This window comes from Anser cygnoides, chromosome 2, assembly GCF_040182565.1.
Source record: "Anser cygnoides isolate HZ-2024a breed goose chromosome 2, Taihu_goose_T2T_genome, whole genome shotgun sequence".
Classification (NCBI taxonomy): domain Eukaryota; kingdom Metazoa; phylum Chordata; class Aves; order Anseriformes; family Anatidae; genus Anser; species Anser cygnoides.
The window spans coordinates 158825893-158851811 of NC_089874.1; the positions used below are offsets into that span (position 1 = coordinate 158825893).

The 25919-nt window shown below is 42.8% G+C and overlaps 1 protein-coding gene across 4 annotated transcripts in view; it reads right to left on the reverse strand.

Annotated features, from left to right (window-relative positions):
• Positions 1-3162: 3162 nt before the first annotated feature.
• Positions 3163-25919, reverse strand: part of TRAPPC9 (trafficking protein particle complex subunit 9) — a 468771-nt gene continuing 446014 nt past the window's right edge. For all 4 annotated transcript variants that reach the window (XM_048049625.2, XM_048049614.2, XM_013193341.3 and 1 more), the window contains 2 exons: positions 13920-14143; positions 3163-6419 (listed from right to left, as the gene is read on the reverse strand). In XM_048049625.2, coding sequence (XP_047905582.1) covers positions 6240-6419; positions 13920-14143 — 404 coding nt within the window. In that variant the 3' untranslated portion in view covers positions 3163-6239. The remainder of the gene's footprint in view (positions 6420-13919; positions 14144-25919) is intronic.

The following is a 25919-nucleotide window of genomic DNA, read 5'->3' on the forward strand; positions in this document are numbered from 1 at the left end:
TATACAGCGTAACCTATTTTTAATGTTGTGGCAGTTACATAATCCATTTGGCCTTGATTCATCTCGGCTCACTTTGGGCACCTCGCAGAGGTGTCTGTGGCTGAAGCCCTCTTCCATTTCTCTCTGAAATTTCTCCCCTCCTTGCCTCCCACTCCTTCTTTACCCCACTGCTGCCCAAAGAGCACTGCATACATGTCTGCGAGGGATGCTGTGCCCTTGAAAAGTTCCACAGTCTGTGCAATGATCAAGTTGCATACTAGTAACCCTCACACATGTACATATGTACGCACACACGTTTGCCAACCCAAATCATTTCATGGATTCAATCTGGTGCAGCCACACAGAGAGGCAAATCTGGCAAAGGGATTGGGAGGAGTGGGTCTAGGACTAGAGAGAATGGGCACAAGTTGCACCAGGGGAGGTTCAGGTTGGAAATGAGGAGACATTTCTTCTCAGAAAGAGCAGTCAGGCATTGGGACGGGTTGCCCAGGGAGGTGGTGGAGTCACCGTCCCTGGGGGTGTTCAAGGAAAGGTCGGACGTGGTGCTTAGGGACATGGTTTAGTGGGTGACATTGGTGGTAGGGGGGTGGTTGGACCAGATGATCTTGGAGGTCTTTTCCAACCTTAATGATTCTACGAGTCTATGATTCTATGACCACGCACCTGATAGAAAAGCAACATGAGTGGCATCCTGAATTAGGAATGTGTCCAAAATGTGCTCCTGTAGAGGGTGATGCAGATCTTGGGTTGGTCCCGGAGATGTTTAACTCCCCACAGCCTCAAGCAGCTACGGCCCCAGCCTAGGTCTTCACTGGAAATGCCGCACTTAGAGTGGCTAAAGCATGGCATCCATGCTCTGGATTTGAGCTGCTGGGAAAGGAGTTGCGAGGCAGATGCCTATACCAAAGCATCATTAGCACGGCATGACTTCAACCATAGGCCTGGACCATTCTGTAAGTACGTGGGCAGACGTTGGGTGGCCCAAGGGCCCTGCTTCTGACACAGATGAGTGATGGCATCCTCATAGCCATTTCAAGATACTCATTGTTAAACCATTTCAATAGCTGCCCTAGTTTCTTTCTGGCAGTGTTGTTTTGTTCAAATCAACAACATGCCAAAAAGGGGTTGAAATTGCCCTAATTCACTCCTGATATCAGAGAACACGGGGTTGTAAGGAATCCTTATCTTCAGAGGACCCAGCACTCCCTCTTAGCTGTGTGTCCTCATTGTTAACATATACCTGCCCCTATGCCAAGTAGCTTCTGAACAGGGAAGATTTCCTGTGGATGCAGAGATGGAGAGGCAGAGAGGACGTGGACGCAGCCTGGGATGGTACCGGCCCCTGGGAGAGGAGCCTTTGGATGCACAACTGCAAGCAGGAGGTTGAGGAGCACTCTCACCTACTATGCAGCTACTGGGCACAGCCTTTGGGTGTAACATGATTTCCCAAGGTGGTCTGTTCGTATGATTTATGCTTTGAAGGCTCCTTACTGTGTTTGGTGTAGGAATGCATTGAGCACATACTATCTCAGAAGTTTCTTCCGCATTCCCAGACTCATTGTATATACCTAGCATTAACATGACGGTGCCCAATTTTGAAATCTTCTATACGGACCACAGCTTCTGGGAGCCAGTGGTGATGCAAGAATATGATGGTCTGTACAACATAATGAAACAGAGGCCTTGATCTCGAATTTACAGGTTCAGATACAGATTGTGCATCTGGGCACAGGTTTAGCAAGCTCTCCAGGCAGATGTGAGACTCTGAATTAGCTGCAATCAGTGGGTCTATTCATGTACTTCAAATTAAACACGTGTTTAAATGTCTTGCTGAGTCAGGAACATAGAGACAAAATGAATGTATGTTAAATGACGTCTCACCTACATACAGCATGAGTTTCATTGGTGTTGTGGAATTGATGCATCATGAAAGTAGTAACCTAAGTATAACTCCAACAAGCAACCAGATGGTTATAAAATAGATAAGGTCCCATTCAAATGAAGGATCTCAAGATGCTTTAAGACAGAATGTGAGAGCCAAACTCCAGTTTAACAACTGAAATATGGTTTGTAGAAGAAAAGATTGCCTGAAAATGATCCAAGTGTTAGGTGGGGTCTGATGGGAATGCAGCAGAAGGAGAGAGAAAAAGAAAAGGGTATGTGAATCTTTTCTGTTGGGACCAAACAAAAGAAAGCAGAAAAGTAGCGACTAGAGGATTTGGTGGGAAGGATGAGGAGAGAGAGATGAGAAACCAAGAACTAAAATAAAAAGATGTCGGACAACCCAAGGACCTTGACCTAAGTCCCAGAATGGTCTAAACCACAGAGGTAAATGCATCATTGAACACTGAACATGAAAACTGTCCACATCTGCGTTTTTTCTGTACCTAGTAAAGAGCACTAGTGTTATCCATAGGTTCGTGCCCGGTTTACAAACCTCTGCAGCAAAGCATGTTTCTCTAGGAAATCCCTCAAATCCCAGCCCAGCCCAAAGAGCTGAACTGCAAGCCCAAAGCACTACAGGGCGCGCTTAACATCCTGGGGCCTGGCAGATAGCACTGCTCTGCAAGTAGTAGCACTGCTGGTGCAAGTAGGATGGATGCACAGTCTCTTTTTTGTAAGTAAGAGACAAAGTGTCCACATCCAAAAAGGGAGCCAGAGGAAGAGTGCATCTGGCTTTCGCTAAGGAAAGCATAAGAGCTTCTAGGTCGCGAACCCAGACGTGGAAGCCTCGGGACCGTTGGCAGAAGGAACTCTAATAGGGCTGGATATCTGACTGCGTGCACAAAACAAGTGCCTCCAGCCAGTCTTCCTAAACATACTGCCTCCATAGCTGGTCCTCTGTCCTGCCTTTGCGCTGTTTCTGTGGAGGATGGAAGGATATTGAGGCATAAGTAATCTTTCACGTGAGTGCACCCTTCTCCCCTCAGTTGACAGTCAATGGAGACTGACCCAGGACAGGACACAGGAGCCACACGATACAGCATTTATCTTTCATCAGCTCCGAGTTCATTTAGGAAGAGAAAATTTGAACAAAGCTGAAGTTTCAGTGCCACAAATACATTCTCCTTTCAGAGACCGAATGCAGCGTCGAGGGACACATTATCATTACCAGTAAAAACACACAACACTGTCACAAATCATAGGCAGAGGAGACAGGCAGAGGTGTAAATAACACAGGATAAGTATTTATTCAGATAGTTAAATTTACACAACTTACGTTTCTCCAATGCATACATATATTGGACCAACTTCTGCTCTCAGCAACGGTCATTTAAATTAGGAATGATTTAATTCAACCAAGTAGGATCGTATCAGATTTACAGCTGTGTAACAACGCACAGTTTGGCTCTTCACATTCAAAATAATAGCTGGGTGGTTTGGAAAGAGAAAAACAAGTTTTCAGTTCCAGAAAAGGAGAGCAGATCAGAAAAGTATCATCCTTTATTCAAGCCATTGCAAGGACCAAAGCTGACAGCAATTCCAGTGAAAGCTTCCATTAAAAAGAAAACCAAAAGTGATGCAGTATTCTCATTTCAAGTGCCGTCCCCTCCCCCGTTGCCAAATTACACTGACACTTAAACATTCTCCTTCTGGACATGTCACAAATGATCCCCAGAAGGAAGAATTTCTTGTGTTCCATCTCTCTCTCCAAGACAGTAGAAGTGTAAGAAAATTGGGAAAGGTATCATAAATGCCAAAAGCAACTAAGCATCAAAGTTGACAAGGGACAGAGTGGTATACTGTATAATGAACAGATAGACCATTAAGGGTCAGCTCACACATAAAACTTGTATTTATGAGCACATATGGCAGATTTATAATGGCATATTGGAAACCTAGGAAATATGCAGCTATCTTTTGCTATAATAAAACCTGTTCCCATTCCAGCAGCTTCAGCAGGCTAGGAATCACCCCCCTTTGTAGGTGAAGGGCAGCGTTGCACCTCAGCATAGGCTTCACAGGAACTATTCCCTCTGTTCTCAGAGAATACTCTCAAACACATACTAGGAAATGATCCCGTAGCCAGGTAAGCTGAAGGATCCTCACTACAACAGCATCTGCTTCACAATATTTTTGTTTCGGATGCAGTGTGGTCCCTACAAAGCCTTAGCTATATGCCTCGCATCTGCAGATTACCTGCTGGGAATACTGAATAAAACCCAATTTGGATTTTGCTGCAACAGTGTTGTGTAACACAGTACAGAGACACATGTCAAAAGCAAGCTTTCATGGAGAAGATTAACTGGTTTAATTCCTGCTCTCCTGGGATCTTATTTTTCTGTGTATATGTCTATCTAGTGACAGAGAATTCAGCCTTATAGCATAGAACCGGCCTCCAATGACACAAAAAACATGCCCAGCTCGGCTGCTTTTGCCCCTCTTTCCAAGGGTGCCTCTGGCCCAGAGCCACTGTGCAATCAAAGGAGCAGTTTTGTTAGTGGACATTGTGTGCTGGCAGCTGGCAGAGCAGTACATCTCTGCAAGTAAATCTTCAGTCAGTCTCAGATTTCCATCACGCTACGTCTGAAGACTTCCACTCTGTGTGGAAGCTGCGTACGGAGACACAGCCCCAGAACAAACACTGATAGCATTACCACAATACGGTTTTAGAGATAATACCCTGGATGTGCTGGAAATACAGTTACCATGCAATAGCTATAGGTCTCCTAAATTTAAAAATAACATATTTAGGATGAATACATTACAGTAATTTCCAAACATGCAATGGACTGAGTTTTGAGCAGCGTCACGTTCCTAAGGAAAACACCAGTCACATCTAAAAGTACAAATGAGCACAGTGCAGAGAGCCAGAACGAGTGGCTATCCAATCTAGTGCTCCACAGCATGAGCAGGATGGACCAGGGCAAGTGCGTCCACTTTTGGATGAAGCCTACACAAAAATAATCTGCAAAGAGGTTGTGCATGTAGGTTTAACACATATAGAGCTAACTTGAGGGCCCCTACTGCATTTTGGCATATTCATCCCTGAAATTATTCTACCATGAACTTGAAGAGCTACAGGATGCAAATTTAAGAAAAGATTCAGACAGGTGTGAAACCTGTATTAATCATACATGTCAGACATCTCCCTGCGTTACATGGGGTAGATTCAGGTTTCTTTATGCAAAAAAAAAAAAAAAAAAATCTGAAAGACAATAGGTTAAATTTCCGATATGTTCGTCAGGTATTTTATGGTCGGGAATTCCATGCTCTTAATTGCCTAATAATTAAGCTTACTCATTCCAACAAAACAAACCAAAAAAATAAAGAAACAAAAAAAAAAGAGAGAGAAAAGAACAAAACAACCACATAATCAAACCCAGTCTATTAGCATGAAAAACCTGATGAGAAGAGCTTGCAAAAACTGATGCAAAGTGATAATAATGGGCAGCTGATTAATTCTGGTGGCTCTTTAAGTGTCTGCAAACATTTCAATCGGTTGTGATTGTATTAAAGAGAACTACGAAAGCCCAAATTCATAGGCAAGCCCCAGGCAACCCAAAAGTTGACTTATTTCCTTTCTCAAGGACAAAACTCTTTAAGCTTTTCATTGCCTTTTTTCATCTGTTCACAGATCTACCAAAGTAAAGGCAGCGTGACTCTACCAGGAGCATGTGGCACTGGACTCAGGGGAGGAACAGAATAACTGGAGGCACGTTTGCTATTCTTACTTTCAGTAACAAAAAAAAGCATCTCTATTGCTATTTACCACCAAAGACACCAAATAATCAGCAAACAAGTGAAAAAGACCAAGCCTGGGAACAATTCTAACAGAAAACCTACACCTCAAGGCTACATGCCACAGGTCCAGCCTAAGCCAGGAGGAATTTCATTCAGAAATTTCAACTTGTGTTGAAATGCTAAAAAGAGACTATTCAAGTTGGAGTTGAGGCCTTCAAACGCATGGTTAAGTTCAGCCCCCTTAAATTCAGCCCTCAAGTCCCTTTCAAATCCACTGGTATCAATGGGGAGTATGAAAGTATGATGCATATATTAGCAGTTTCAAAGGTTTTTTGGAAACAGAGGAAAACTCGAGCATAGTTATAATCTGTCTCTCTCTCTGAAATTAGCTAAAGCAGCTGCCCAAATGACTATCAGCCAAATCAGAGCGCGTTCAGCTGTTCCTCCAAAGTAGGGACTGTGGCCTGGGGTTGGACAGAAACAAGCTGGGGTCAAGCAGAGGATGTGCCAAGCATTTTTGTGCACTGTTGTTAATCAAATAGCGCACAGTGCATTTACAGCTTAGTTCCAGCCACAGGCTCCATAGCACGGATGTGGACACTAGGAAGGCAGAACCAGGAGAGAGGCAGCTCCCTGCTGCAGTTGTCTTCATGGAATTTGATATTCAGATAGAAATCGCCTGTGTAGAGGAAAAGAAGTGCTCCAAAGTACACAGAGTCTTTGGTCGGCTTCACCTGCCAAAGAGAACGTGAAAATCAGTAAAATTAAACAAGCAACAAAACAAAATAATTGCACTTTGCAATTCAGTAGCTCCTTGAAATGATCTCAAAGTACTCCAGAAATATTCAGAAATTAAACATCTCAACATTACCTTCCCATAAGTGAATTTCTTGTCCCTATTCTAGCAGTGGTAAAATGGGAGCACTGAAAATGAAATTCTGTGTTATTCTGTCATGCAGCAAAGCTGTGGCACAGCTCAAACCAGAAGACAGATCTTCAGCAGTCACTGATTTCAGAACAGATTTGGTTTAAGGCAAAAGTCCCCCACGATGTCCTGAATAACCAGGAACATCTTCCCTTAGACTGCATTTATCAACATCTATATTAAAGGTCTAAATCATGGCTGTGAACTCTTGTTAAATGCATGGTTGAACACCATTTAACAACTTAGCAATAACTAAATTCATCCCCACTTATTATTCAGACACAATCTGACTGCAAATTCTAATCAGGAATCTTTAATATTCACTCTCATTGAAATAATTAAATTTAGCAAGAAACATCCTATGAAAAAGTGGGATTTAACCTGTCCAAATTAAACAGAGGATTTGCATTGTTTCTACATTTATATATCTCCCTTCATCACCGAACCATTTATGATCCATATCTTTACAACAAATATCTTGCTCCACCATTTCAGCGAGACACTCAAGTAATTTTTAACTTCAACAGTCTTATCACTATTCAACATGTGCCAATGTTTGAATAAATGTCTGCTTCCACAAGATGATAAATCCATTTCTACAGCGTCTACATCTGGGTTAAAGTCACTGCAGGTGCAAAACACCGAATCAGCACAAAGCCTTACCATTGGATGGAATTTATTTGAAAAATCATGAAGAGTCAACTTCAGTCCCAGAACAGACCCAACAAAGGGCACCTGATACTCCTCAGTACAGGTCTTCCTTCCATCAAGACCATCTTACCAGTTCCCTTCTGTTCTCTGGAGACCCTGAAACCATCTTCTCAAGATACCCTCACGGGGCCATCCCTACTCTCACAGGTAGGCTCGTGCCCACGTGTTTTCTTTTTTATTTAACATTAACTGGTAATGGGCCTTTTCTTGGTTGTCCCCAAACACCTCAGTGTCCATCATGGTACAGAGCCCAGAGCTGATTCCAAACGACAGCAAGACACAGCACTGGTCACCAAGCTGAGACCCAAACATAACCGCAAAGGAAACTCTGGTGTTACAACCAGAAGCACCAAGCTGCCCAAAGGTACAGGGCTTGATTGGATTCAGGGGAAGAAAAATGTTTGCAAAGGACATCCCTGAGAAATGATGGGACATTACCACCAAGAACAGTGAAGGGATGAGGTTAGGGCTCCAATATGGGTTACAAACATGGTCAAGGACCAGGAGGATTCTTGCCTGCTGTGAAGAATTAGGTCATATGGCAAACCAGGACATCAACAACTGTGGGTTAGCTGGGGAAGTGTTCTGGACACCCCCTGCTGAAAGGGCACCATGCTTTTACTTAGGAAGATGGGAACACGCATGATGACTAGACAGACCATGGCACAGGGGGCTGGGGAGGCAAACCACTGGAAAAGGTTTGCAGGGGTGTAGGGCACCTCAAGAATATGCCAAAGATCTGAAAATTGCCTGAGCTGCCAACACCTCTGGTGAGGAAAGCTCTCTGTACTCGTCAGATGTGAGGGGAATGAGCTGTTTGTTTCTGTTTTCTTCTATACCATTTTTTTGTTTTGTTTTGTTTTTTTGACTTTCACTGCTGGGTCCTGTAGCCAGCAGGCACACACCTCTTAGAGCCCCCGGGGGTACCGGGCTTCTTTGCTGACCCTGCCTGAATTGCTGCTCCTGCCCAGGAGCCTGGCTTTTCACAAGCAGCAACATCACCCGAGCTGGCAGAGCCCGGGCTCCCTTTGGCTTTGGTGCTGATCACTTCTGCTGACCTCCAGCAAACTTGTGTCAGCATCGTGTCATCCACGTGAGCGCTCAGAGCGGTCACAGCTGTTCTCCTGACCCGTGTCCTTGGCATCTCCCCTCCTCACTGGGTACAAGTTCCTGCCCTCCGGCGCTGCGTCTGGACAAGCAGAACATTAAGCAGCCTCCCCTCTTGCTTCCTCCCCCCCTCCCTGGGCTGCCTGCCTTATTTTTGCTTAACTCCAACCGAGGCGTACTTGCGTCCAGAGAAGGACAGAGGCAGGCGCTGATGCAAGTGATGGGTGGAGGTGAGCAGCAAGTGAAGCCCCCAGTTCATTTCTCCCCAACCTAGCTGCACCATGGAGAAACATCTAAAATAGCATTTATCAAAGCTCTTGACAAGTAGAAAGGTGACGTCAGGCACATCAGCTTCAACACAGACTTTTCTTGTTTGAAGTTCTGCCTGTGTAGGAGCTCTCCCTGCCTTCATTCCACAAGTCTCTGCAGCACTCATCCTTTCCTTCGTCATATGGCAGAAGAGCCAGGAAGGCAGGTAGTGGTGTGCGCCCAGATCTGCCCACAGCACAGTATGCCCTCACCAACAACCTTCCCAACAACCCTGCGGACTATCCACATCATCGCTGTCACTAGTACAGCCACTACTCTCATCAGCACTTGTGGTCTGGGGAGGAAACAAGGAATCAAAACTAGCCTTAAACCTTTCCGCTGCTGAGATGCAAGGGGCCCTGCAAAAGTTAGAAGTTTCTTCCAAAGCAATGACTGACTGCGGAGTACGGCATTCCCAGAAGACCACAACGACATCATCAGCAGTCAGATCAGTAGAGGGCCAAATCCAAACCAATTGGTATAGCAGGCACAGGACTCATTTTGAGGTTAAACAACCTACTTTTAGGTCTTTCTATGCACACTCGGTACTGAAGCTCCTACTACAGTAAGCAGACATCTAGTCAATGCAGTGGAGTTAACAAAATGATCTACACGGCCGGCCTACAGAGGCAGGACACAGGTGTCTAACCACAGGCACCTTGTGACATTTGGGAAGACCTAAGGCACTGAGACATCTACACAGGGCTGGCAGATGCGGCACAGGATTTACAGGAGGATTTCTGAAGCAGTAAATGGAGGTACGCCCATGGCACCTAATGATGGGAGACACCTACGTTTAGGAAACTGGATCTCATCCCTGGTGTCTGTGTTAGGGTGAGTTAGGCCTCAGGGGCAGCAGACTACATCTCTGTTGTCTCACAAGAGCTTAGCTGGCCAGCGTCAATGGAGACACCTACTCGTTCAGATGTCTCAGTCTGGAACTCTATCAACCCAAATCTCTGTAAAGTGGATGTCTACATCTGAGCCAGCTGTTCAACAAAAGGATTCATGTGATCAAATGTAGGTGTCAAATGGAGAATGAAGTAAAATATTCCTTAGACTCCATCAGCCCCGATGACTCACTCTTCACTGGCTGTGAAGGGAACGCAGTATGACTTGTTCGGATGTGTATGCAAGTCAGATGTACCCCACCGTACGTGGCATACGCCATCCCAGTGACTGCAATACACGATCCAGCTAATCTGAAACAAACATGAAGATAAACACGAAATCCAACTCTTTAGGAGATGGACTCGATGATCCTTGTGGGTCCCTTCCAACTGGGGATACTCCATGATTCTATGACCTACTCATGCCTGATGCAGACCAAATTTGTACTGATGTTTGATCAAGCAGCAAATAGGTCTGGTAGTTTCACTGCCTGGACACACGTTTGTATGTTGTCCCAATCCAGAGTGATGTTGCACACATGTAGCTCGGTCTAGCTACAGAGTCGGAAGAGGTTTTACTAAAATCACACCAGGTCCTTTGCATGGAGACCAAAGGCAGGAAGCTTCCACCCCAGGAAAACAGGACTGAAGATTCAAGAAAAAAAAAATGCCCACATTACTCCTCCATTCCTCCGAGAGAGAAGAAAAATTAAGTTTCTAGCTTTGTCCTAATCCTTCCCTGATTCAGGCTACCATGTGGGACTGCGATTCCTGAGAACTAATTACTACTTATTTATACTGCTGTAGTACTTAGGGAGCTCAGTAAGAGATTAGGGCTAGTGCCAGCTACTGTACGCTGCCCCAAAGAGTTTACAGTGTGAGTACCAGTGCCAAGAAAACTAATTTGTTCCAGATGGGCCACAGAGGACCTGCCAGAAGTGAGCAAACGTTCATCATAGCTTCTGGGCTGATTCAAAATGACCATCTCCTAATGAATTTCTCCTCATCTTCCGCTACCAATCATTTGAGCAAGTGAGTGATAACACACCCAGGAAAAAGAAAAACCTGCTTGAGAATAGTAATGGCAAAAGCAAGAACAACAAGGAAAGATGAATTGTTGATAGTTACAGGAATCTCCACGGCAGATAATTTTTTGTTTTTAATTTGGCTAGAAGCAGCTCTGTCTGATCAACTAATTAGTCAAAACACTGGTAAGAACTAAGAATCTTTAATAATATGATTAAAGCTAAACTTCAGGTTGTGAAGTGAGATAAGAAATAAATGCAAAGGTATTTTAATTGGTAGAGGTCTGCCAGGTTACCTCATGTTTCAAAACCCCACACTTTTATCTTCTATCTAACTGATAACTGAGGAAGTCACTTTTTCTGTTAACTATTGGCATAGAAAGGTAAGGTTAATCAAATTAAAAGTTAATCTTAAAAATAAAGACTTTACATAATTTAAAGTGCATGGAAATATCTCATTATCCTCTAAAGTGTTCAGTAAAAAAATGTTGCTTTTAAAGGTAGTGTATCCCAGCAGTGATCTTTGGACACAAATCCAGACTGGTGCACTGAATTGAAAGGGGAGCACAGAAAGGTGAATAAGCACTCGTTCTGTTACCTCCAAGACAAATCATCTAACTTCAACTTCCAGCCATAAGAAAGAGGAGAACAAAATCCTACAACTTTTACCCTCTAAACATTTTTTGTTCATTCTGTGAAGCCGTGTGCGCATGCTGAAAACTCCTGTATATATTCCCTGTCTTCCAGATACATGCAGAAACTGATTTGAAACTTTGTAGTCTGAAATCAAATAATTGTGATTAGCTGAGCATTTGCTCATTAGGTTTAATAAGAAGTTAACGCTTAAGAAAGCCAAGGGTTGTTTTGGTTTGCTCTTCCAGAGAGATCACGTTCAACTGAGCACAAGTAATGTGGCATCATCGTGACAACAGACCAGATTTTCAAGGCACGAGAAGCATCTTTTCATGCTGAAGCACCTGATGCTCCCACTTGTTCTTGACCATACGCTACTGATACGCCAACCATGCACTAGTTCTCCGTCCTCCCTCCCACCCAGCTCAGCAGTGCAATAAATCATGTCACCACCTCCTTGCTAGTGTCAGTGTAATGTCAGCCCAATTAGCTCAAAGTGCTGACGAACGTAGTTTGATCTAAACTGGCCAACTTTGCACAGAAACAAATACTCACGCCATCTCTCCTGCACGGTCTGCTGCAGAAGAGGGGAGCGTCTTTCTGCAGAGGGGCAGAAACAAGCAACTGCGAAATGGCAGCATCTCAAGGCACCTCCATTAAACAAGAGAAATAATTGTGTGCCCGTGACCTCAGTTTATAAAAATAATGAACACATGTTTAATAGCTTTGAGAGAGCAGCACAGAGCTACACCAGCTGGGAATCTCGTCCAGTGTCTCAGCTTTAATTTGTAAAAAAGAGACACTATGAATCTCTTTCATCTCACCCAACCACGAGCTTCTTCAGTTTCTTAACCAGCGTTTGTTGTTTCTGCCAAATTCAGAGCATGAACACAATTCTGAGTATGTTCGTTCCTCCCTGAAGCATCAACTGCACAAACCAGGACTTTATTCTTGTCCCCAAAACAGGTGCTGCTTTCTGAAATCATTTTCCATTACTGAATTAGTTATTACGTGGGATGAAAGGGCCTCTGACAGCATTAGATACAGTGTTTGAAGAATTTTCTTCCATGATCAGGGTTCTATGCCTCAAAGAAAAATGACTAAGCATTTTCTCTGGCAGCCTGTGTAGGACGTGTATCAATGCTACATATTGTGAAATACAGCACTTCTTGTCTAGGAGTAAACATTTTTTTTTTTTCATTTCACCCTTTTGGATAAAAAGGAGGACAAATGCCAGAAAACAACTCTATTTTTAACTTTTGGGGGACTGCGTTTTCAGGAAAAATGGCTAAATACTGAATAACGGGGCGAAAGCATGGGCTGTAATGTATGAGAAGGCTGCCCAGGCAGGCACAAGAGATGTGACCTCCTGACTTCTTGCCCCATAGGAGACTCAATCAGAAGGTAAGAATACATCACGCTGTCATCTCCCTTTTTCCTCATTAGCCTGAAGGGTCAGCCCTTTGGCAGTTGGGTATCTGAACACTGCCACTCACATTAAAAAATCCACATAGTCAGGAAGGGATTCAAAGAAAGCCGTCTCTCGATTATTTCTGTTGACATATCTAAATTATTCAGCTCAGAATATAGTTAGTACCCATTAAAATTCAAGTCGATGGTTTATTCTGTGCTCATTATCTTTTGGAAATATTTTCTTCCTATGATGCGCAATTGAAAAATATGCATGGTGACTGTCCCTGTGGTTAACCTTTAATTTCTTTCTTACTGAGGTTCACTTAAATATTCAGTTTTGACAGGTACATTTTATTATCTGTCTGAAGAGCTGACCTAAGCAAAGGTCCTAGGCGCTATCCCAAACATTCATCCCCTTCTTCATGTTTATTTTATAAGTTACCAGAAATACTGTCTATTCCACTCGGCAATATTGTCCATATGTTTTTCATTCCTCTGATTTTTCGTTGTTGCTCTTTTTCGGAGAAGGATGTGGGAGAGAGTAGTTATATTCAGGAAGTCTTTCCAGTGCCTGCCTTAGAAGTAAAAAGCTCCTGGACTTGAAATTTCTAAAAAATATTTTGAGGCAAAATTCAAAAATTCAATTATTCTAAAAAGGGACTTCTTTGTCCCATTTTAAGCAGGGTTTTTATCTTTCTATTTTTCTTTATTTTTATCAGAGTATGCCAAGAGACTAGGAAATGAACCAGATCATCATATTGGTCATTAATGTTTAGCATTTCCTTTTGTCTTTCCTCAGGATCTAACTAAAACTGATTTGCTGAGTTCCCTGGCTCAGCCTGGGGAATATTTCTCATGCACTAAAGAGAAAAAGTTACTTAAAATCCATTCCTGCAGACTGCACCGGATGGCTCAAGGGACTGGCAACATGGTATTAAACATTTTATCTAGGTTACCCGTTCACATGTCATCAGATCTGGAGTGACCAAAAGTTACTGGCTACAGGAGTTTGCTAGTGGCTTACATTACAGGAAATTACAGTCTTAACCCATCTCAGAGAGATGATTCTACATCCCCAAGCCCAGCAGCACCTTTAGCAATAGCTACCATAATCACGGCATTTTCCAAAAATTAATCTGCCTTAAAATAAGTGAAAAATGAAGCCCTTCTCTGGAAATGCACATCATCCAGAACCGTGACACACTTGATAGAAGAGCTTACAGAATCAATGTAGAAGGTGTTGGATCCCACAAAAGTGATAGCATCTTGCAGCTCATAGTTGTGCACCCCATTTTGGTAATCCTGGTAGGGCGTCACGGTGAGAGCGAAGGGCCCCACGCTGTGCTTGCTCCAGTTGGTCAGCTTCACCTCCAGCGGGACGGGGTCGCCCACTTGGCAGTCCACCACGACATCACAGTCGCAAAGCTTGCCGTCAACGAGGATATCTGCAAAGCAAGAAAACAATTCTACGTTACGTTGGGCTTCTGCTTTAAAAACTGTATGAATCCTGGTTTTTTTAAAAAAATGTATTATTAGGAAGCTACTTGCGACAACCAGTTCATGAAGGTCTGGTATCTGTCCATAGCTGTTGAGAGAGCTATGAAAAAAATGACTATGCTCTACACACAGGCACCAGAAGGTATCTTTTTAACCAGCTAGCTCCTTTTAATCTCTTCCTTGGCAGGCCAAAGCCACAGACACCTTTTCTTGCTTCTCCTGCACATCAGCAGCATCAGGTGAAGGGAACTCCAAACAGGAGTCATCAGTACAAGTCACGGCTGGAGAGATTTGGGGCTGGATGCCCGTATTCACACGGGAGAGATTTGGGGCTGGATGCTCATATTCACGTGTTACAGCCAGAAATAAATCCTCCAGTATGGAGGTGACCTTTCAGAGCAGGACAGACACTGCCAGAATATGCAATGTAATACACATAGAATGGCCCAGCTAATAAGGAAAAAAGGGATTTTAAAATTATACAGGAGTACTACAAGCATGTTCACTCTTTGTGCTTTAATTCATTCTGAGATTTCTATTTTTAACTTCCTACTTCTCTTTCTCTTACTGGGATAGCAGAAAAATGTAAAGCTCTAAATTGGTTACTGCTGGGACAATGACAGCCGGAGTAATGTGTCCACTAACCTTGCCCATTTGCTCATACAGAACCAAAATGTTTCATTACTAACACACTATGAAATTGCTAGTCCAATTCCCTGCTCTGAAAGGGCTCCCAGTTGTGCAGTATTACCGTATTTTTCAGATGAGGGTTATCTCCAACGCACTATTAATACAGGAACATTTCTATTTCGCTGTGGGTTCATGTTCAGAGATAAGAGAAAGCCCTGGGCACATGTAAGAAAGAGTCCTCTCTGTGAATACCTATCCCCGCAATCTCACGTGCCCATGAGACTTTTCGATCACTCCAGCTCCTCCTTGGTCGCTTGCCTTACGATGCACAGCACACTGTTCCTCTGCCAACAGCACCGCATTTACATTAGGAATATCCCCTTTTCAGGAAAAGACACTCTTTTTACGCTTCAGGAACTTTCAGAGGGAAAAATATTTTACACCGAGGTGATTATTATATTTTTTTTAACTTATTTTTGTTTTGTTGCCTTAGAAGAAAACCTACAAAATGATGCATGTTCTCGTGATGCCCTTTAGCCTGGCAAACAGAACAACTGAAAAAAAAAGCTAGTGCCAAAGAAGAAACTAGTTCAGAACGGGAGATTAATTCCAGAGGTCGGGGCTGCAAAGCTGAGCTCCCCAGATGAAAACCAAAGCCATCCCAATGCAGCAGCACGTCCTGGATTCAAGAGGCTCAGCAGAGCAAGCACAAGGAAACCCTACAAAGCTCGAGCTGCAGCCATCCAAAACGCATGCCGGTGTCCCAGTTGGAACAGTCTCCGTGCCAAAACTTTCCCTTTTCCAAAGGAGATGCCCAGCTTATGATGACAAGAAGGAAAGGAAGTTTATCATTTTAGGGAAGGGCTGGAAAATCTGCTTAGGGTTGGGTTTGTTTTGCAACAGCACACCCTAATGCTGCAGGCTGTCCTGCCCAACGTGATCAGACTCCTTCTTGCAGGATTGCCCTAGGATCAAGGAGGGGAGGTGGTGGCTATGATGGTATCCCATTAAGCAGGGAATGCTGGAGACTTAACAGACTTGAATGTTTTTAAACACAAAAATGTGTGTATGTGTCTATATAATCTATGCTTCCCAGCACCCTGCCCCAGCAGCAAAGTCCAGTTGCTTCTTTCAAAATAATGCATTTATATCAGTTTCTGAGCTTAGATTAGTTTATATTTTCAAGCTTCTCCCTGCAAAGTAAGTGCTTTCGTTCAAGAATACGTGTCTTTTTTTCTGGTTCCTCCAGCCAGCAGGTCTTACAGCTGCGAGAACGGTTAGCTCCCAGGACCAGCATGAGCCTTCAGAAATACTCAGTGAGCTAAGTGGATGAATCTGTGTTCTCAAGCTGCTCATCAACTCGCCTTTTAGCTTTAAAATTCAATGCTCTGCTGTAGGAATTATAAATGAACCCTTTGCCCTCTGTCTCCACCTTTGTGTCTAATAATAGCTCAGAGCATTGCTTCCCAACATGTTCATGCAAAAATAGAAAATCCAAACAAAAGGGAAGCAATTAAGCCTGACTCAACCGGATTAATTTTCTATCATATTCCTAAAAAAAATCAATTCATTTAGGATTGATTTTAGAGTATGTGCGCACATGCGCTTGTGTACATATTGCGGGATTGCTTCCCTCCCTCCCAGCACACCCTTCCCTCTTGCAGTACCGCAGCCAAGGATCTCAATGAGATGTCAGATGAGAAAACACACATGGCTGGCGTGCAAAATACTATGGAAAGGAGTGTTTAAAAACAGTCTCCTTTCATCAGAGGGAACAGCTTGGTTTGACAGGCAGTTTTACTCCCTTCCTGACACAGAAAACATCTCATGGACCATACGGATTTGCTTTAATATTTTCATCCATGAACAGAGGAAAAGCCATGTGCACAGGGTCCCATTTCTGCAGATTCAGCTCAGTAACACAGATGGCATGTAAAAGCTGAGACTGCTCACACCACTGCTGTGAGAGTGAATCATTATTGGCTTCACTATACAGTAGCTCTGAAGCAGAAGATACAGTCGCTAGCACAGAAGACAGTGGTGGCCGTATCTCCGCCTTCCCCGGATTCAGACGCAAAGGAAAACACTAGTTCAGAAAATTAGGAGGAACAATTGTACTGCAAACAGCACAAATAAATTGCATAAAAAAGGTGGAAGCTGAAACTCTGGCAGTCCTGGAAAAAAAAAAATTAAAAAAAAAAAAAAAGCAAAGACCAAGCAATCTCCTTCTAATTAAAAGCTAAGTCCTTTCAAGTATTTTAATAAGCCAACAGAATGCTGCTTCTTTTTTCCTCTCCCCCCTTTTCTCTCTCCTGCCTATTTACCTACATATGTCCCCTGTGAGAAGCATCCTTGGGTGCCAACATCACCCTGCAATGCCTGAAAGCCACTGAAGAAAGAAAAGCCTTCACCAAACCTTTTGAGATCTCTGTGAACCTACCTTTCTGTTGAAAAAACTATTTCATGGCCCACCTGATAGACAGTGCTTATTGGCATCACAGGAAGGCTGGAAGACAGCTATATGAAAATAATGCATCAGAATTCTTCCTACATCTTTCCTTCAGGGTCTCAAAACTCTCAGGAAAAGGGCATGAGTGCTCCTAAAGGGAAGACAGCCACTATTCCACACGAAAAAAATCATTTAGCATCACCTGCCAGGCGCGCTTCTGTCTGCATCACCCAAAGGAGCAGCTTGGAAATAAATAACAAACATTATTAACATTTTGCTTTATTTACTTTGCTCATTTTAACACACGGTAAGTTGTTCTTGCTACTCGGTTCAGTTTCCATGTGAGCACCCGCACACATTGGCCCACCTGTACGTAAAGAGTCCTGAGTCAGAGCTAATTGCATTTCCACACCCAATTCCCCATTTGACACTCTGAAAGTTTAATTTTGGAAAGCCGCATACAAATACATGCTTAATCTCAACGGAAACACGTATTCCAGCAGTGCTTATGCTCCTCGCTCAAGTTGGAGCTGATTCTAAGAAAACGGGCTGCAGAGGTGTCTACGCTCACCTTTAGAGAAAGAAATTCCTGTTCAATGCTTGCTTTTAAACAGGATGCTGGATCCCCAGAGAGGCACCGGCCTCTTCCCTTCACTGCAGCTGGGAACCTGTCTCAAGGCTTCCTGCAAACACCTCGCAGAGGCACGGCTTTGCCCAAACAACTCAGTGAGCAAGACTCAAGGCAAGAGATGCCTAAATAAGTAAATAAGTTTCACACGAGTGGTAAAAGAGATCTTCGAGCCCAGCAAAGCAAGCGTTGCTCAGCCATACTGCAAGAGTTTGGGGAGTTTCAGTCAATCGGGCATTTTTTATGCTGTTAGAAGTGTTCCAAAATACCAGTTTTACTCATCCTGGTCAGTGTACTAGGAGAGAGAGACATGGTGTAGGAAGGAGGGGAGATGAGCTGCAGCAACGCCGATGTCTCTAGACATTGTCCATCAGACACTTTGATGGAGGAAAGCCAAAGACCACAAGCCCAAGCCAGAGCTGCTGCAGGGAAAGTCTCGCAGAGTGATTCACTTATTCTGTGTTCACCAAACCTAAAGTGCTGATTAAAATGTCTGCCCAGGCCAGCTTTGCTTCCAATTGTCCTAAAAGAGCAATGAAAGGTCCTGCGATGCTGTCTGGAGCTGCTTCTTTCTGTACCCTGTCCTCTTCTGCAAGCATGTTTGCCCAGGATTTTGCAAGGAATGTAAGAATGCAAAGAGGAATTAAAATAAATATAAAACCATTCATTTAAAAAATAGGTTGAACAACTTTGTGCATTTCTGATTTTATATATAATGTAGATGGAAGAAAGAAAGATCAGAATGGGGTAAAAAATCTGTACGACAGGCCAAATCTGTGTACAGAGCAAGCTGATCCCACCTGTCTCCAAATCATCCCTGTCCCTCCTCTCATGTGCTTATCAGGTCAGCAGCAGTTTTGGCAGCCTTTTATTCAGGGTTCAGTCAGCTGCTTAGAGGAGCTGGCAGACAACATGTGGCATTCTTTCAAGACAACAGGCTCCTTGATTATTTTGTTAACATATCTCCTCCAATAAATGAACCTAAACTCTGTTTCTGTTTCCCCTGTTCCCATTTGTTCTCAGTCACGTAGACCAGTTCCCTTTCATTTTCCAAACCATTCATGCAAATTATTTACACACAGAGATATAGCATTGGTTACATTTGCTTGTCCATTACGAGGTCCTGCAGTATTTTCAGAGCTGAATACATCCATATAAACGATATCTCTATGAATATAAAAACTGTGTTCCCTGTGACTCTCATCATGAAAAAGCTGGCTGGTTACTTAATAACATGAGAGCCTTTTAGCCATTTGCATAAAATCTTCTGGATGTGGTTTGGATCTGCTCCTCGCACCAAACCTCAGCATCTTTGCCTGGAATAGCAGCCTCATGTTCATTCATTGTTATTCTGACACGATGCGGAGCCAAATCCATCCCCTCCATAATTTCATAGCAGTCAGAAGCAAGAGAGCACGGAGGTATACAGATGTTTGTATTGTAACAGGTTCAAATAACACAAATATTTCACCCTGTCTACCACTGCTAGTCCCGTCCTGGAGAGTGCCCAGTGAACTCAGAGCCTGCTGATTCAAACCCCCCACAGACCTGAAGAGTTCAGCTCCAATTTGGGTCAAGATCCTTGGACAGGGATGAATAAAAATACAGGAAAGCGTATGCATAAACTAGGGCAGCTCCCTGCAAGTCCCAACAAGGCAGAGACTCACACCTAACACAGGGGTACGGACCTGAAAACAGGGAAGTTGGCAGAGGCTGGGATGACTGAACATGAATACAGGCTACTGAAAGAGGCAATTGCTTTCACAAGACCTCTGAGCTGCTCAATTCCTGGCAGGCTTCCCATTCCCAAACATTTTACAATTGAATTAAGGACACTTTATTCGCTCCAAAAGCAATTAAAAAGAAAAACACATTTAAAATATAGTTCTAGCAACAATAAGCAATTAGTCTTAGATAATTGTCTGTGTCTTCCTATTTAATCACTCTTTTGCGGTGGCCAGTATGCTGATGACAGATCCCGACTGGTCCGATTACCGTTCTTGCCAAATCGTTTCGAGTTTGTGTCTGCTCTTAACTCTGTGATGACAACGGACTGAGGATGCTGCAGCATCCCCTAGGAACCGCTGGCAAAAGGATTTTTTCAACCTTGTTCATCTGGAGTGAGTAAGCTTTCTTCCTCCAAATCAGTGCAGTGTTTATGTCCAATTTTAATCCCCAAATCTATCCTCGGCAGGTATGTGACCAGCATTCAGTTTTGGTGCTACTCGATCTCGGCTGTAAACATTCAGATGTAGTACAATCTTCTTCAATTAACTCTAAATACCAGGGTTGCACTCACTGAAAAGAGACGCACTAACACGACCGGTGCTCTGGGGTTTGGCTGCCTCCAACTTTTACTTGGGATCTTAAAACTGCAAATCTGAATGCACATTAACCACAGATTTAGTTAAGAAACGAGTTGTTCAGTTTAACCTCTCTGGTGTTGGTGGGAGTTATTTTATTCTGCACTTGTCTCTTACAATAGACTTTTCTCCTGCCCTGTGAAATTGCTGGCACGTGGATTGCACCTGCTTGTCTCACTTCTCCTCTGGCAGCCAAGATAATTCATCATTTGGTCATCTGCCCAAATTGCTATCAAAGTGAAATTCACTTCAGCATTTGTATTGCTTGTGTCCGGTCCTAATCTAAATACTCAAAGGCAGACCCCTGAAATTTTAAAATTCTCAAAGCTTTGTGCTTTCCAGTGCGCCTGAGCTCCTCTTGACTTATTTGAAAATGTTCCATGACGTAGCTCCAGTTCGCTTAAATAGTCTCATTACTGAATGGGGGCCAACCCCTTTTTATCTATTCATCACAAGCCGGCTTGCAGAAGACTTCTTTTGATTATCTGCTACACCGCCAGAAGGTCAGGCTGGCATACGCTGTATGCCTGTATTTTGAAAATTCACTACCCCAGGATTTGCATGTTATTTTTGGTTATTAAAAAACTTTATTTCTACAGCTTGTTTGTGGCAGGACTACTTTCAGAGCATTCTTGCCCTGCCTTGCCAAAAAAACAAAGAACTGAACAAAGGGAAGAAAACTCCTATACTACCTTTAAAGAAAAGTAATCCCTATCGGGATATATCATATTACACTATTTTTGTACACTAGCAGCTTTGTGCAAAACTGCTGCAGGTGATGAATAACATGTGGCTTAACCTACAGCTTACTCAAAGAAAATCACCTTATTCCTCACTGGTTGCATAATGAGACTTAAAATTTCCTCTTCTTTCTGCCACCCTGCAATGATGGATGTGAGACAAACCTCTCTGCAGAGGGGATTTTTAAAGGTCTCCAGCAATCTTTGTGAGAGTTTCTGACTTGCAGCTGAAAAGTTAATGGTAAAAAAAAAAAAAAAAAAACAAAGAAAGAAGAAAAGAAAAGAAAAGAAAAGAAAAGAAAAGAAAAGAAAAGAAAAGAAAAGAAAAGAAAAGAAAAGAAAAGAAAAGAAAAGAAAAGAAAAGAAAAGAAAAGAAAAGAAAAGAAAAGAAAAGAAAAGAAAAGAAAAGAAAAGAAAAGAAAAGAAAAGAAAAGAAAAGAAAAGAAAAGAAAAGAAAAGAAAAGAAAAGAAAAGAAAAGAAAAGAAAAGAGAAAAGAAAAGAAAAGAAAAGAAAAGAAAAGAAAAGAAAAGAAAAGAAAAGAAAAGAAAAGAAAAGAAAAGAAAAGAAAAGAAAAGAAAAGAAAAGAAAAGAAAAGAAAAGAAAAGAAAAGAAAAGAAAAGAAAAGAAAAGAAAAGAAAAGAAAAGAAAAGAAAAGAAAAGAAAAGAAAAAAAAAAAAAAAAAAAACAAAAAAAAAACAAAGAAAGAAAGAAAGAAAAGAAAAAAGAAAAAAATAAAGAGTCTGGAGGCCTCGTCTGCTGGTATGGGAGCCTGTCTGATCTCACAGCAAGTTTGGTGCTTGACTCAAAGTCAAGTATGTGGATTCCACCAAACAATCTACTTACCCAAACTCCCACTGAATATGCCAATATCAAGTAGAAGCAGCATTTTCTGCATTATTTGGTCAACAGGCATATATAATGGTGCTCTGGACTCCTCTACAGGGAGATCATATCTATATATCTCCCATATAAGGGATCGCACCTAACTATTTTTTCATATACCTTGCTATTTTTTCAATTCCTAGTTAAATTATTCCTATGTGAAATATAACTGTCATATCTGAGGATTTGGGGTTCCTGTAGGATGAAATATGCTGTGTGCTGTCTGAAGCAAGAAGGAATTCAAACAAAGAGGAGAAGAGAGGCAAGACAGCAGGTACCTCCATCCCCAGACGTATAGAGACTTAGGGGCAAAATGCTTTAAGAAAGAAAGGAAAAAAAAAAGTGATACTCATTATTTAAAGAAAAATGATGGGTACATGACCCATTTTCCATGCTTGTCTTAAAAGGGAACCGTGAAATATTAGAGGAGATGCCCAGGCCATAAGAGTTGTATATCCTCATAGAGCAGCCAAAGCCTGGTACAAGATAATATATAACCCCCTATTAACAGGCAGGTAGATGATTTACCACATTTCAGTCACTGTGTAAATACAAGCACTAGGACACTGAGCCTCATGGGCCTCCTTCAGCCCAACCACGATTGAAACGCAATGAGCTGAGCTAAATATGAGATATTAAACAACTGCAGGTACAAACGGTGTATCGCAGCACTTTATGTACAGGGAAGGTGTGACGTGTGGTTACTAGACTACATGTGGCTAATGTCTACAGACCACAGTTGCTCAAAAGCAGAGGAGCATGTTAAAATGGACATAGTCTTAATGAAGTTTCTTTGAATTGGGTCTTTGAGTTAAACTTTTACTAATTCCCCTGGGTATGGTTAGTTCATTCTGTCACTTGTGGATTAAGACATGAGACAGCAATCTGGGTAGATATGACTTGGAAACTACCAAGCCCTACCGTGGTACTATAACATCTGAACTCTGATCACATCCTTCTTCTGCATCATGGCCTGTCTCAAAATCCATTTTAAGTCCCTTAATAAGAACCACACTAACAGATATATGTACTTAGAGGTTTTGAGTCACCGTCTGTGACACAAATCCATATTCTTTCTAGTTAGACACAACACAAAAAGACAATCAAATGTACAGAAAACAAGAAATCTTTAAGCCTAGAGTCATCAACCCCCCAAAATGTTGGCCTCTCTCAGATCTTTCTGTTAGTAATCTACCATCTGCTAAAACTTATCATGCTCAAAGCCAAGCTCCTGAATTTTTCCTGAAGCCCTTTCCTTTCCTTACCTACCTTAACTTCAGAAATAAAACGAGAACCTTTCCTGCCAGTCTCAGCTTCCTCTTTGACTTGCTTTCCTCTCATGACTCACACCTCCGGTCTGTGATTAAATCCTGATGCCACTTCCTACAAAACTTCTTCAAATTTGACCTTTTCGCGCTGCCCACATTGCCAAAGCCTTGCCTCAGATCTAATTAAACTGTGAGCGTTAACAATTAAAATCTCTTCTCTGCTTTTGACACACCTCCGAACTAGTGCCTTCTTGTCTACTGAGCTCCTTGCTTCAAAGACCTTATCTACAGCCTGGTTATGTCCGTAGGGCACCTTGAATGGCTCGTCTTCTCTCTAGCTACAGAAGCAGATCTCTGCCCAGGCTAAATCCCCACCTACAGATCCAGCTCTTCCTGGGCAACTTGAACCTAAGCAGAACTCTGCTCCTGGTGTCAGGCCTTGCTTAAGTTCAGCTACTGTACAAAAGGCCTACTGCAGGCTTTCAGGCCTGCTGTAGACATCTCTTCTCTCTCCAAGTTCTCCGCGCTCTAATTTCTTGTTCTGATCTTGAATCCCTTCTACAGCTTAGCCCTCCCATGACTAAATCCCATACACCCTATGACAACCAACAAAGGCAGTCTTAAAGTCTTTTCAGAAAGAGCAGTCAGGCATTGGAATGGGTTGCCCAGGGAGGTGGTGGTGTCACCGTCCCTGGGGGTGTTCAAGGAAAGGTTGGACGTGGTGCTTGGGGACATGGTTTAGTGGGTGACATTGGTCGTAGGGTGATGGTTGGAACAGACGATCTTGAAGGTCTCTTCCAACCTGAATGATTCTATGATTCTACGAAAGGCTGCCAGGCCAACATCATCCACATCCAGATCCAAGTTTTCCCCCACTGGGCTCCTCCTGTGGTAGGACCTACAAAGCTTCACCTTGACCTTCCTCAGCTCCTTCACCACAACGTGACACCACTGTAATACACGCAGAAAAGTGACATTTGCTAATTGCTACAGGGGTGGCAAGTTGTGCCCACCGCTACTTATGGGCTACAACTAGCAGGCAAAACTACTGCTCTCCTGTTATACAGTCACACTATTTTCCCCATTCTTCTTTCCTGCTAACCTTTTTTACTATAAGACACATATACTTCTGTAACATATAGATAATACATATATATACATGCATATGTATGTATATGTGTAGTACTAGACTACAAGCTCCTAGGGACAGCGATACTTCTGTTCTTGCTCTTGCAAGAACATTTTCTATGCTCTTGCTCAGCAGTACAATTTGTACGGCACCTAGAACTATGCAGACCTGTTTTCTTCGGATGTCCAGCTAGTACTGCTAGAGACATAGAAACAATAAAGGAAATCACCTGAAATCATATATATATATATATATATACACACATACACATATGAATGTATGTGTGTATGTATGGGAGCAGTGCAACAGTTTTCCAAACAGGACACTGGGATGTTTTAGGAATGAGTTAACCTCTGAGGAGTAGTTGGGAGTGTTTACTTAGCAGATAAAAGCATAAGCTACCCAGCAGGAGCAAGAGGGGAAGGTGATTTCCAGAGGACAGAGAAAAAAAATCTGAATTGTAAGCTTTCAAAATCCCTATGCTGGCTCATCGGGATGTGTTTTGGTCCACCAGCTCCTTACAGGAGTGAGTTTTAACACTAAACTGAAGGTAAAACCTGAGGATTTGTAGGACACAGAGGAAGGAAGAGGCTAAAAGGAAAGCCAGACATAAGGAAAAAAAATAAAGTAGTGCTACTTAAAGAATAACTCTTTGATAAGAGAGCTAAAGTAAGAGCCTAGAAACCCTTTCTTCCCCATCACTGCATTTTGACGGAATGGAGACATCCGATATCACCAGAGTGAAAGGCAGAGAAGATGAAAACTCTGGGTTTAAATAAAACTAAAAGTGAAATATATCAGGATGGGAAAAAAAAAAAAAAAGGAACAAAGGAACATTGAGCCCAGATAGAGAGACTGAAAAATTAAATCTTCCCCACACCCAAGGCTGCGAGCTATGCCTTGAGCTTCACTGTCAAGTGGTGCAAAGCATTCCTGCAAACCCCCCTCCTTTTAATTGGCCATTTGGGTGGCAAAACCATTCCTTGCTCAAAACTTGCAACCCCGTTCCAGCCTGCAGAGCTGCTGGAAAAATGAGCAATGAGCAGGTGTCAAATTCTGTCCTTTTATCTTCAGCTTTTAAAAGACAGATACAATTATGTGCAAATCAGTGTAGTGTGGCAGCTGATTAGGTCTCTTTTCTAAGAATTATTTGCACAAGGCTCTGCGAGCAGACGGGCCAGAGCTATCAGCTCATCTACAGAAACAGTATTGTGCCTGCTCTACCTTCTAGAGACCTGTAGACGCATAAGCAGAGAACAGCTATTATTAACTCCTCATCCACCACAGCAGCCAAAGCAACAAGGTCTGACTGGTGCAACCTTTCAGTGGTTTATGTAGTTTGAGATTTTGTGTTTGACACACAGCAGTGGAACTGCTAGGAAATTAGGAGAGGTTGTAAAGCATAGGAAGTTGACAAACTTGAAGAAAATAGAAGCTAAAAATCTTCAAAACCCAACGTATCGAACAACTGCATGTCTTCCTTAGTTGTACTTCTGAAATAATGTCATTTCGAGGATTTACATGTGAAGTGATTGCTGCCATCGGCGGGAGGCAGGGAGACTGCTTGCGTGAGGTGCGAGCAGGTGGACGACCTGGTCCGCATGGTGGCGGAACTCAAGGAAGAGGTGCAGAGA